This window comes from Rhinolophus sinicus, chromosome 16, assembly GCF_057876585.1.
Source record: "Rhinolophus sinicus isolate RSI-liver-muscle chromosome 16, RSI-T2T, whole genome shotgun sequence".
Classification (NCBI taxonomy): Eukaryota; Metazoa; Chordata; class Mammalia; order Chiroptera; family Rhinolophidae; genus Rhinolophus; species Rhinolophus sinicus.
This window is the reverse complement of record NC_142516.1, coordinates 33,593,821-33,607,370: the sequence shown is the minus strand read 5'-3', so window position 1 is coordinate 33,607,370 and position 13,550 is coordinate 33,593,821. Positions and strand designations below refer to the sequence as shown.

General features: G+C 38.1%; 2 protein-coding genes across 8 annotated transcripts in view; one reads left to right on the top strand and one right to left on the bottom strand.

Moving 5' to 3' along the window:
* The window catches only part of APTX (aprataxin), a 36,355-nt gene extending 33,006 nt beyond the window's left edge, over positions 1-3,349 (bottom strand). For 3 of the 6 annotated variants that reach the window (XM_074330633.2, XM_074330634.2, XM_074330636.2), the window contains exon 1: positions 3,154-3,348. The gene's annotated coding sequence lies outside the window, so the exon portion shown is untranslated. Of the gene's footprint in view, positions 1-2,893 lie in introns of all 6 variants that reach the window. The other 3 variants (XM_088792983.1, XM_088792984.1, XM_074330637.2) reach the window with 2 other exon arrangements.
* A 121-nt stretch (positions 3,350-3,470) lies between these two features.
* On the top strand, positions 3,471-13,432 carry DNAJA1 (DnaJ heat shock protein family (Hsp40) member A1). Of its 2 annotated transcripts, none has more exons than XM_019734223.2 (9): positions 3,471-3,627; positions 4,716-4,857; positions 5,002-5,179; positions 7,229-7,333; positions 7,895-8,122; positions 10,314-10,428; positions 11,704-11,819; positions 12,065-12,165; positions 13,053-13,432. In XM_019734223.2, the coding sequence occupies exons 2-9, from the start codon at positions 4,726-4,728 to the stop codon at positions 13,263-13,265; spliced, it is 1,188 nt and encodes a 395-aa protein (XP_019589782.1). In that variant the 5' UTR covers positions 3,471-3,627; positions 4,716-4,725; the 3' UTR covers positions 13,266-13,432. The 2 variants fall into 2 exon arrangements, with proteins under 2 accessions (XP_019589782.1, XP_074186732.1); XM_074330631.1 differs by lacking the exon at positions 3,471-3,627 and adding an exon at positions 3,987-4,155.
* The last annotated feature ends 118 nt before the right edge of the window (positions 13,433-13,550 follow it).

Below are 13,550 nucleotides of genomic sequence, written 5' to 3'. Positions count from 1 at the left end.
AAAATTTAAATGTAAAAAATGGAATCATAAAAGTACTAGAAAAAAACCTGGGGGGACTACATTTATAATGTTGGATTGGTGAAGGCTTTCTAAACATAACAAATAAAGAAGGGTAAGGGGAAAAGGAGGGAAATGCAAAAGCCAAAAAGGAAAAGTCAAAACTTATCTACATAAAAATTAAAACATTTTATATGGCCCCACCAAAAAAACATAAATATATATATATATATATATGTGTGTATATATATATGTATGTATGTATATATATACATATATATATACACAACACAAAATGAAAAGCTAAATACACTAGAGAAAATAATTGTAACACGTGACTAACACCTAATATCCCTAATGTAAAAGTGCTATTATGTCATTAAAATAGTGGAGTTACACCTCAGAAAAAATGATTAAATAACAAGAATGGACAGTTGACAGAAGATATGATAAACATTTTTAAAATGCTTATGCACACTATTAAAGAAACTCAAATTAAAACAATAGATATCACTTTTTAATCTATGGTTAGCAAAGACTTACAAAATGGACAGAATCCCCCATATTGGCAAGGCCCACTCACACACTGCTGGCAGCAGTACAAAGTAGTATGGAAACTTATTTACCACAATTTTAAATGTGCATTCATGTTGACCCAACAATTTCAATTCTAGATGTCAGTCTTACAGAAATACTTGCATGAGTGCGCAAAGCTGTATTTGAGAATTTCTCAACAATAAATATTTATTTAGCATTGTTTGTAAAATATTGGAAATTGCCAAAATGTTCAATAGGAGAATGGATAAATATAGTGCCTGCATATTATATACTATGAAGTTGTTAAAAATAACAAGGTAGATTTATTCATCTCAAAATAACAATAAATTAAGTGAAAAGGACAAGTGGCAAATAGCACGTATAATATGATCCTGTTTCTTTAGAAAATAAAGACCACATACTAAATTATTGCCAATCTTCTATTTTATGTAAATAAGAATGCTTCTTAAAATTGTTAACTTCTACTACTGAAAAGCCAGAATATTCATCAGGACATATTTTCAGCATCATTAAGATAAATTTCTATAAAGGAAAAAATATCAAACAAAGCATGTGATGATGTTTTTTAATTTTTACGTATTACATTCAAATGGGTTAAACACTGCAGTTACAAAACAGTATTTTGTGAAATGTGTCCCTCCCATCTGCCATTCCCCAGCACCCAGCTCTCCCCACAGGCAACCATATTACCTGTTTTGGGGTATTCTTCTGAAATATTCTATGCACATGCAAGCAAATAAGTACATAGTTTCCCTTTATTTAATCAACTTTTATGTCCCTTATTTTATTCTTAATAATTAAGTTCACTTAGTGAGCTTGCAAATTTTAAAAGTATTTTCAATATTGTATTTCAGAGCATTATGGTGGCTGTCTCAAGAAGATACCTTCATGTGTATATCAGACTTCCACCTTTCTAAACGTTGTTGAAATTTCAATTGGATTCCTCAGGTAAAAATAAACAATAAATGTGGTTACATTTAAGAAACACTAGACATGGTAATAATATTTACTATCAGTTGAATGTTTTGATATACACCATACTGATGATTTACTTATGTTCTATACTTAACCAGTGTTAGATTCACAAATGCAGCCCATGTTACAGTAAAGTAGGGACTTTAAGACTACAATAACTACATAATACACGAATGACATTTACTTAGTTATTGTTTATTTACTGTTTTGTTGGTCTCTCAGCCTGGGACACTCATTTAGACGGTGATTTCCCTACTCAGTACCCCAGTTCTCTTCCTTATTGGCTGGCATTTATCACGCAACTCATCCTTCTTTATGTGAACTCCTCAAGGGCAGGAATCATAACTTACATGATTTTTATATTACCAAACCCTAGTTTGCTGCCTGGCCGTATTAGACTTTCAGTAACTGCTGGTTAAAAGAAAAAACTGTATACCAGAGGAAATACTTAAGAAGGTAAGAACTAAGATTGGGAAAATGAGGTGTTTGTCAACCAGAGCAAAAGCAAAGAGGTGAAAAAGTGCATTTGGGAAACTGCAGATAGTTTGGTGCAACTGTCCTGCACAATTTAAATAAGAGAGATGAGGCTGAAGAGATACACATGGGGATGCTTCCAGGGTAAAAAAGTTCACAATTCTTAGCTTACCAACATAACCAATGAGGTCTACCCCAAGCAGTTCTGAAGCCTCACCTGCCACTCCAGCTCCCTTAGCTCGGGCTATATCCCATTACTTGCAGTTTGATAAAAACATATTTTCACACCTTAGTCTTTGATTTCCCTTGTACTTTGCTGCAAAAGCTCTTCTCACTTCTTCAAAACTCAGCTCAACTGCCACTTTCCCAGGGAAGCTTCCCCTCTCCCATCAGATGAACAGAGGAGCCTCTCCCCTGCTAACCTCTATCATGTGGTTCCCTATTTAGTGGGGAGCCAGACAAGTTTGTTGACTTGTCTGGCTCCCCACTACAGTATAAGCGATGTGAACTGGACTTTTTCAATTTTTCATCTCCAGCTTTCTGTGGAGCTAGATAGTACTCCTAAGGTTGTTGTGTTATTGAAAAGGAAGACACCCCATTTTCCAATATGCCCCCCTCCCAACATTTAAAAAAGCCCAGAGACTCACTTTGCAGACTGTACATCCAGGTTCACAGATCGGTGGGGCTTAAAACGTCAAATAACACAATCTAAGTCACTCTTTGTGCTACTCTGTGTACAGGAATCGGAAACCAGGTGGACGCCTGGCCAGAGACGAGTTCAAGGCACAAAGGCATTGCAAACGTTTCCCTGTTTAGCGCTGCCCTGCGCCCAGTGTAGGAGGCAACAAAGCCCAAGACAGATAATGTGTGTATAGGAGTCGGGACTTACACAAGGAACTCTTCCAACTTCGCAGTTTGAATTACTAGGCCAAAAGCTACGCGTGAAAAGGAGCAAGATCCAAGGCTTGTAAAACTGTCCTGGGGCGCAGTCCCACCTGGCTCATCATTTCTTGCTCAGTGGGTTACTAGAACTTCAAGACTAACGAACTAAGCCGGTAAGAGACGCCGCAAGAGTTAAATGAGGGGCCAGCGGGGTGGAGGTGCGGCAGGGCTTTGTTCTGTGATTCCCATTCTGCACACAGTACCCACCCGCAGTCTTGTTCTGGAGCCGTCCCCATCCTCGCAGGCGGCGGCGGCCGACACACTGATTTGGGAACCCAGAGTTAGCTCGGAATTGCAAAGCTCCTGAGAAATCCCCGCTCCCGCCCAAGACTTCTGTATTCTCGGGCCTACAGAGTGGAAGAAAAGGTTCCAGAAAGTTCCAGGAGCGCCAGAACCCCAGGCTTAGGCCCACCCCCACCAAGGCCCTTCCGCACAGCCCACCCCAGCCCGAGCTCCCCCGCGCGGTTGCCCAGGTAACCGCGGGGCGGTGACAGAGGCAGGAGGGGCGGGACTTCCGGCGGGTGACGCGCCTGGGCTCGACTACAAAAGACGACGGCTGCGGCGCGCCGGGCGGAACTTTCCAGAACGCTGGGCTAGAGGCGGAGGAGCGGCGGCTGCCCAAGGTGTGCACAGCAACGCGCTCCTTCCCTCTCCCCCACATTGGCCTCGGCCCTCTCACGGGTGAGTTTCAGCCCTCACTGCTTCCCTTCAACCCAAGGCTGGCGCCGTTGGGAGGGCCGGGAGGCTGGATGGAGCCGCGGTCGGGAGGCGGTTGGCTCCGCGTGGGCGGGAGGGTTGTTGGTTCCAGGATCCACGGTTTTGTTTTTGGAAGGCTGGTGGGTGCCCGGTCAAGCTGTCCCTGACACGTAGTGAGTGAGTGGGCCCCAGACCTTTCACGAAGCTTTCCCCCATTCCCCATCCAGCCTGAGATCTCCATGGACCTGCCGCCTAAGGCTTTTTCCTCCATGCGCGCCCCCTTCCCCCGCGGTGGGGGCGGGGGGGTGGGGGGGGCGGACCATACGCGCACGCGCAGAAAGAGCCAAGGGCGAGGGGCTGCGGGAGGAGCGGGGAGGAGGGTACGGTTTCGCTTCTCCGGGCTCCCCTCCTCTTTGTTGAGGGCTGGACTTGTACTCCTTCGATTCTGGGTGAGGGAGAAAGGAAGGAAACCTTAACGGTCAGCACCAAGTGCAGAGGGAAATCTAACGACGTGTAAGCTACGCCGGCTTGTGGGGGCGAGGGATTCGGCGGTCAAAGAGGAGCTATGAGTCCTGATAAACATCCTTATGGAGGGGGAGGGGAGATTGCTTTCTGGAACTGGCATTCATAATCGGTTTCATAAACAACTCCCTGCCCCCCTTGTACCCATATGTCTTTTTCTCCAGGGAGTGTATGGTTTATCGGATTTGCTGAAAACAATGAATATTTACTAAGCAATAGACTGAACCTGTTAGTGCTCCTTTTGATTACTTCTGTCACTGCTGGGGAAGGGAAACAGGAAGAATCTAGGTAATAGTCGAGTTTTGTGTGGGAGAGTGGAAACGAGCTGCTCTGGGAGTCTTTTGAATTATTCCCTGGTAGTTGTTAGCTTATATTTAGTATGTTAGAACTTACAGCTGAATTATCAAAGGATTTGTTATCTTCTCTGTGCAGGGAAGGTGGGTTTCTTATAATCATATTTGGCAAAGAACAGATTTCTCTGCCTTAACTCAGGTATTACTAATTAAAGCTACCAATTGAAAGTCGGTTAAAACTGCATTTTCATTTTTCAGGCTGTCAAAAATGGTGAAAGAAACCACTTACTATGATGTTTTGGGGGTCAAACCCAATGCCACCCAGGAAGAATTGAAAAAGGCTTACAGGAAACTGGCCTTGAAGTACCACCCTGATAAGAATCCAAATGAAGGAGAAAAGGCAAGTTGTATATTCATATTCATAGCTGAATAGTTCTTTGCTGGGTGTATAGTAGTTCCATTAAAACCTGAAATTGAGTATGTCTAATGGCTATGCTTTGTAATGCTTTTTTAAAGTGAGATTTATTCCTCTTTCCTCAAACAGTTTAAACAGATTTCTCAAGCCTATGAAGTGCTCTCTGATGCAAAGAAAAGGGAATTATATGACAAAGGAGGAGAACAGGCAATTAAAGAAGGTGGAGCAGGTGGCGGTTTTGGCTCCCCCATGGACATCTTTGATATGTTTTTTGGAGGAGGAGGAAGGATGCAGAGAGAAAGGAGAGGTAAGAGTAACCTAGTCCACAGGCAGCAATTCTAAGTAGCCCTTGGTCAGAGCAAGTTCTCCACAATTCGCCTATTTTAAATGCTGATTTACAAGTCGGTATAATGTTGCAAACTGGTTGTTAACTGCCATTTTGATTATGGTAGTTTTTTTAATGAGATTTGATGAAAACTAAAAGGAGATCAGCCAAGTGCTAACAAGTGAGTGCTTCTAAAGCTCTTGGATACACACAACAGGACTTCAGGAAGGTTATCGAGTATTAGGAAGGAACAAAGCATAGGAACATTCATTTTCAAAACCCTTTTTACAGATCTCATTTGACAACTCCCCCAACCTAATGGAGGGGGGTATAGTGACCTTATTTAGTCAAAAGTGAGTTAAAGTTCAGAAACCTAAACTTCCCTTAAGGTCATATATAGCAAGTCATCAGTTGAGTCAGGATTGGAACATAGGTTCATGGCCTCCAAATAGCCTGCTATCTGTTGAATTTTGTTTCGGCTTTATCATATCAAAATGTGTGTTCTTAATGTTTATCAAAAATGTCATTTTCTGGCTGTAGAAATATTCCTCATAGGAATACAGTGTTCCATTCAGAAACAATCTTACTTTGTTCCCAGTATAGTTTACACAAACAAGGGCTAATGGGTAGAGCCCATTTTAGAATGAATAAGGGGACCATTAAATTTCACTTTGAGCTTTTTAAATTCATAAAGCCTGGAAGTTGTTTATTCAGTTTTTCTTGAACGGAGTATTTTATTTTTAAAGGATTTAGCTTAAAACAATTTGCAGTCAAAATCAGTTGCTTAGGATGGTTTCTCTCACAAAAAAGTAGTGGGTTTTTTTTTTTCTTTTTTGAACAGTGAATTAACTGGCAAACACTTCCATGTGATTTAGATCATTGAAAGGTCATTTTTTGTGTGTGTATGATACCAGAAAATACTTGATTAATCAAACAAGCTTTTTTCCTTTCCTATACTTGCAGTTCTATAAAGCTAAAGTAAGAAGGGCAGCTTTCAGCATGCTGAAACCAACTACGTGGGACTATAGTTGTGATATAGGACCCAAACATGGAGTTAGAAACATAAAGTTAATAGTACTTCATATTTGTTTGGAAACTAAAAATGTTCCCAACAGGCACGTTGTACAGAAAGGAGTTTGAGAACTTTTTCACTGATTAAGGCAGGATTGTTTTACGGTGGATAAAGTCCTTGCAGCAGAATCATTATCTAGGAACTTATTAACCATTGGCAGGTGATTTCATTTCTCTAGCCTCAGTGTCCTCATATGATCTCCACTTCCTACTTCCCATTCTGAGACAGGGCAGTCCTTTGTAGCTGTTGGCCATATGAAGTTTAGGTTAATTCAAAACAAAGACGAAAATTCAGTTCCTTGTCTACAATAGCCACATTTACGTGTTCAAAAGCCACATGTGACTAATAGTTACTGTGTTGGACAGCACAGATATGAAACATTTCCATCACTGCAAAAGTTCGTTTGGACAGCACTATGATCAAGGATATGAGAAACCTGGCCTTTAAACTAGTATAAGCAAAGCAGTTAAATGTGTTGGTTCTATTCCAGGGAAAAGTAAGAATTGATATTCTATGGAGACTGAATAAATGTATCCAGTTTCCAGCCAATCTTGATTAGTTGGAACTTAGTGTGATGAAGTAATGGGCCATGTTGCTCAATATAGTAAGTAGAAGATTCAAAGAATATATTAGGACAGAAATGCAATTTGGAGTAATTGTTGTGAAATGTACCTCTATTTAAATAACATTGGTTCTCAAAGTGATTTGTTTTTGATTGCTATAGTTTGTAAGATGGCAACAACTACATTATTAGGCAAATTAATTCCACCCAGTTTTCCTCATCTGAAATTACAATTTGAGGATCATGTGTGGATAATATGGCCAACATTCTCTGCATATAAAGATAACAAATGTACCCTGTGAACCTCGTCTTTCATTATCTTAAATATTTTTACAGTGTATTGAACACAAATAAGATGCAACATTTTCTATTTTTAATTAGTAATGTTTTGTTCTAGGTAAAAACGTTGTACATCAGCTCTCGGTAACCTTAGAAGATTTATATAATGGTGCAACAAGAAAACTAGCTCTGCAAAAAAATGTGATTTGTGACAAATGTGAAGGTATGGCCTTTCAACATCTTTACTATAACTGAAAATGGAACTGAAGCCTTTCTGGAGATATAAAACTCAAAAATAACACTACCTAAATCTTGAAGGGTACAGGCATAAAGAAAACCACCTAAACCTACCTAGAGAAATATTAGCAAAGTATCAGTGCTTCTTTTATGTGTGTATTTTAAAGCAGTTGGGATCGATCTAATTTGTTGTCTTTTTCTTTCGTAACATTAGTACAAGTTATTTGGAAATACAGTATCTTTTACAGAGAAGAAACTAAAATGTTCTCATCTCACAAATAAAGTACCTTCTATGAATTGTGCTTTGAGAGCACGTTTAAAATTCAAAATTCTGAAGTGGCTCGTTGGGAAAACAAAAGTGTTTATAGACAATTGAACCTGATTACAGCTATATTTTATCCAATAAAAAGGCTGAATTGTAGGTTCTTAAGGCAGCATTCCATCACACCTTGCAAATGTTAATAAAGTGTATTCGTGAAATGTCTTATTAAAACATTAGTGTATCCAACACTAAGCAAACAATTTAATTTCCTTTTAAACTATTTAGGCCGAGGTGGTAAGAAAGGAGCAGTAGAGTGCTGTCCCAACTGTCGAGGTACTGGGATGCAAATAAGAATTCATCAAATAGGACCTGGAATGGTTCAGCAAATTCAGTCTGTGTGCATGGAGTGCCAGGGCCATGGGGAACGGATCAGTCCTAAAGATAGATGTAAAAGCTGCAATGGAAGGAAGATAGTTCGAGAGAAGAAGATTCTAGAAGTTCACATTGACAAAGGTGAGTTCTCAGCCACTACTGAATTCTTGAGTGCTTATTAACATTACATTTTTTAATTGTTTAAAGTGGTCCTTAATAGGGTTATATGTATGATCTTACCACCCAGAGATATCTTAGCTACATACAGTAAATGTTTTTCCATCCTACATTCTTGAACATTTGTAGGGAATAAAGATCTCCTCGCTTAATACAACACTGACATCAATAAATGATTGCATAGTGTTCCAGACTTAATTGTCTTCCATTAAATCACTAGCTCTTTCACCTTTTTTTTTTTTTTTTTATTGTAATTAACTTTTGTATACATTCTTAAATTCCTTAGGAACTGCTTGGTTGAGGGATATGTGTACTTTCAAGGATTTGATGGGGGTTTAGGTGAACTGGGGGTCTCAGTTATTCCCTTGAAATTTTTCTAAACTAATGAACATTTTATTTCATGATTGATTTATAAGAACTTAGATTATGAATATTGCTTTTTTAATATTTATTTTTCATAGACTAAACATACCTGTCAGTTTCTGTCTCTGGGGCTCCAGGTTATACCTATGTGACTTTTCATATTACTAGGATTTAATTTTTTATTTTGCCAATTCCTTAATTTTGGTAATTTATGAAAAATGTTTTAAAATGTATTACAGCAATACATATTGTAGAAATTTTAGAAACATACGTAATTCGCTATTTTTGCTACTCGGAAACAACGTAATTTTCAGCCTATGCTTTTTAAAATGAAACTAGTATTATACTGTACGTACTAATTTGGAACTGTTAATACTGCAAATATCTTCTCATTAATACATACATCTTCATTAACTTAAGCCCCATGTGAGTCATGATACTGTCCTCCCTCCATTCCTCCCCCCCTTAATTGGCCCATGTTTTGTAGGGTTTGGATATTTTCCTCCACTGAGATTGTCCCCTTTTACTACCAACAGCATTAATTGTGGAGTGAAACCATTCTGTACTTGTCGTCTTTATAGTTGTGGAACAACCAGCAAAAACCTAGCTGAGTTCATTTTACTAGTGTAACGAGACAGTCACATTGCCTCATGAATGATTAAAACCAGATTATGTTTAGTTTTGTCAATGTATAATACTGGTATTGTGGTTTAAGTGTTTATTTTTTTTTTAGAGGCACATACATAGAAGTATTTGGGTTAATTGGTTATGTCTGGATTTTGTTTCATTTGTGTGGGAATAATAGAGTGATGAGTATGGAGGTATACATGAGATACTTGTCATGAGTTGGTAACTGCTGGATCTAGATTGGTGGCTGTCTGTATAGGGATTGTTGACCATTGGCTGCTTACATAATCTAATTTTCCATAATAAAAAGTGAAACAAAGTTCTTAATTGAGGGGTCTCACAGATTCAGGAAATTATCAGGAGATAACTACTGCAGTATAATGATCTACAAACACGTTACATGAGATGTGTTTAAAGAGATGTCTAAGTAAGCCCTTACTAAACTAAAATAATGGGCCAGAGGTGGTCGAGGGGAGGTAATCTTGATAAAATATGTTGGCCTTAAAGAAATTTTTGTCCCATTGAAAAATACTTCTGTCCACTTTGACACTAACCACGAATTGAAGAGGAAGTCTAGCATAATGATCCTTTTTTAAGGAAGCTAAACTAAAGCATTCTTCAAAAGATTATGGATTTTTCAGTTGTTTAGGTTGTTACAATATGCAGGTTTCCTATGTATAAATACTGCTAACAGAGAAGAAAGTCTTGATTTATGCTCTTGTTAGAGTTAGTAGAAATAATTTGATACAGGTTCTTTTTAAGTAAGTAATGAAATACTTAACATTTATGGCTATAATTGCCAGTCACTGATCTGGTGCCAGCATAGACCTTTTTATTTAATCCTCACAACAGGCCCTGATGAGGTCAGTCTCCATGGGAAGCTGGTGCTTAGGAAGGTTGTGAAATTGCTGCCCCAGGGTCATCCAGCTGGTAGTCAATGGCAAGTCTGAGACTTGAGGCCTTATTTGCTTGCCACTAGAGTCGGTGTTTTCCACTAGGATAGCTTTCTTTCTAAGAAGTTGGACTGATTGTTACTCATCTCTGTAAGTTTTAGCATTCACAAAACTTGAACTCTAATGCATACAATGTGTGTGTGTTTAATAGATTGAGAATCGGATCTTAGTTGGATGATAGTAAGAGTATAAAATTAACCTTTTGTTTTTAGGCATGAAAGATGGCCAGAAGATAACATTCCATGGTGAAGGAGACCAAGAACCAGGACTGGAGCCTGGAGATATTATCATCGTTTTAGATCAGAAAGACCATGCTGTTTTTACTCGGTAAAAACTTTATAATCTTACTCAACCTGACATTTTGCATATTGGAGGTTGGGGGGTGTTGTTTTGTTTTTTAATGAACTTTTCATTGCTTTTAGAACATATTTCCTGTAAATACCCTAGAAAAGTATAGCAATAGAGGCTAAATATATCTTTCCAAAAGGTGGTTAATACTTATCTTAAAAGAGGCTAAAAACAAAAAGGATCAGATTTTAGCTTTTTGTCTAAATTTAGGTAAATTGTTACATAATCTGGAATTTGAAGGATATCCTTCCATTTAGATGATTTTTATGTAAGTATAAACAGGTGGATTAGGGGAAACATCCCTAGACAAAATTTTGCCCTAAAGCTTTCTCTCACCAGTTTCAATCCTGAATTCATGGTAAGTTGGGTTGCTTTTTTAATTATAAATGAGTGTCAAGCACCATCTCTATTAAAACTAAAATAGTATATAAATTCAGGCTTATTGCTGTGAAACATTTAATACTGTGTTTACATTGAACTTATAGTGGAGCACGAGATGGATGGATGGTTATAGTGAATGTGTTGGGAATGACACCTACAGGAGCTGGTTTTGGAATTAACAGTAGAAAATTCCATAAGTGTCAACAGTAATGGGAAATGCTATCAAGCTCAGGATTTTGGTGCTATCATTATCAAGAGTATTTCTGGAGAGTATTCTGCCTGACTAAAGATATTTTATTAATTAAAAAATGGATAGGAAAAGCAGAAAGTCTAAGCATGAGGAGGAAATGGACTATTAAATATTTAAAAATGTGTTCATAACATACTAATAAAAATGTTCATAATGTATCAGGCACTGTTATTTCATGTACATCAATAAAATTTTAACTGTCTGTTGAAATTGGCTATATCCCTATTTAGTTTCATAGAAATAATCCAGGACCCAGCTGAGATCTGTTCGTCTTACACTATAATGTCTTCTCCCTAAATTAGTTGTTTTCACCTTAAGTCCTGTGAGAATTTTTTCTTCTCTATGTGAGAAACTAAATTTAAAATTGGATAATGAAAGAATTCAGGGATGGTAAGTGGTAGACTACTTAGAGTGTGTGGAAGGTCTGAAGCCTTGTCCAGGTAACAGGGCTCACAGGTTCCGTATATTTGATATTCCCTGTTCTCAGCTCTGCTTTAAGCATGGGGGAAGAAAGGGCATCTTTGTGAAAGATGCCTTGCTGTTAAGAAAAAATTGCCTGCTGTATTATTATAGTAATGGTGATTTGAAAGATCTAATTATGTGTCATATTTACGTTGAAACAGACGAGGAGAAGACCTTTTCATGTGTATGGACATACAGTTGGTTGAAGCATTGTGTGGCTTCCAAAAGCCAATATCTACTCTCGACAACCGAACCATAGTCATCACCTCCCATCCAGGTATGGTAACTAGATGAGCTTCTTTCTGTTCATACTTGCTCAGTTACATATCCTTCTTGCGAGCTGAGCTGAAATGGTATGGTTTGGCTCTCCCTTAGAAGCCTCTACAAAATCCATAAATGAAAAGTTAACAGGATTGCTTCTCATAAATTTACTCCTGTCAACAAGCTAGGACATTCTTCTCTATTTTCCCTCCTTCTTAAAAATGTGACTATATTTAAAGAAGAACTTCAATGGTTTTTTAGGTCAGATTGTCAAGCATGGCGATATCAAGTGTGTGCTAAATGAAGGCATGCCGATTTATCGTAGACCATATGAAAAGGGTCGTCTGATCATCGAATTTAAGGTAAGTTATAAAATATACTTGGGAGTGATTAGCTTACTAAAGTCAGATAACAGATTTACACTTTGAATGGTGAGAAACAGTAAATTTACATTCTCCCTTGTCAAGGAAGAAATTAAATTGATCTAATACTCCTGTCGTGTTGAGCATTCTTTGTTAAATTGGGATTGGGTTTATTTACGTTATTTGGCTATTTAAAGATTGGTAGAGATTGGGTACATGGCAAGTAAGTGTTTTATTTAATGAAAGGCTATAACTGGGATCTTAAAATTCAGTAGGACTTAAATATTGTTGATTTTTGGCAAAATACTACAGTGCTTGGTCTGTTAATAGATGGTTCATAAAGCAACCAACCATTTTCCTCAACCTTAGATTGAATGGCCTCTTACCACAAATAACATTTATTAAAAACATCTATGGGTAAAGAAGAACTACCTTTCTGAGTAAGAATAGCTTTGTTTAAATTATCTGTTAAAATGGATTGGAATGTTTTAGGAAGGGCTTTTGTATAAAGTATGCTGAATAGAACACTGATTGTTACAATGCAATTTTACTAGGATCATGTTTTTTTTTAAAAAAGATTTTATTGGGGCAGCCAGTTGGTTAGAGCACGGTGCTCTTAACAACAAGGTTGCCGGTTCGATCCCCTCATGGGCCACTGTGAGCTGCTCCCACCACAACTAGATTGAAACTACTTGACTTGGAGCTGATGGGTCCTGGAAAAACAAACTGAGTACCTACCGGATGCTGTGCCTTTCAGAATGTGTTCTAACCTGGGATTTGGCAAATTCCCTGAAAGATTATGTGGTTACGTATGTTTTTCTGGGGGAAATGGCTTGATAGTAATTTAATGAAGTAAATCAAACTTACATAGTAATTTCTTTTTATAGGTAAACTTCCCTGAGAATGGTTTTCTCTCTCCTGATAAACTCTCTTTGCTTGAAAAACTCCTACCTGAAAGGAAGGAAGTAGAAGAGACTGATGAAATGGACCAGGCAGAACTGGTAGACTTTGATCCAAATCAAGAAAGCCATTACAATGGAGAAGCTTATGAGGATGATGAACATCACCCTAGGGGTGGTGTTCAGTGTCAGACCTCTTAATGGGGCCAGTGAGTACCACTCACTGCAGGCATTTTATATGCAGTAGTGAATGAGTGAAGGACTGCAACCATAATAAGCTCACTACTTGGCTATTGTTTTTGTTTTAATATTCAACTATAGTAGTGTTTTAAAAGTTAAATGAAGAATAAACTCAAATATAAAAGCTCTGACTGCCCTGTATGTATGATGACTTCAGTGTGCAAGATAAGTTTAATACCTGTAAAAACTAAAAAAAAAATTCCCCTAGTATCTGTTAGGCCATACTTTGTAATTCAGTTATGTACA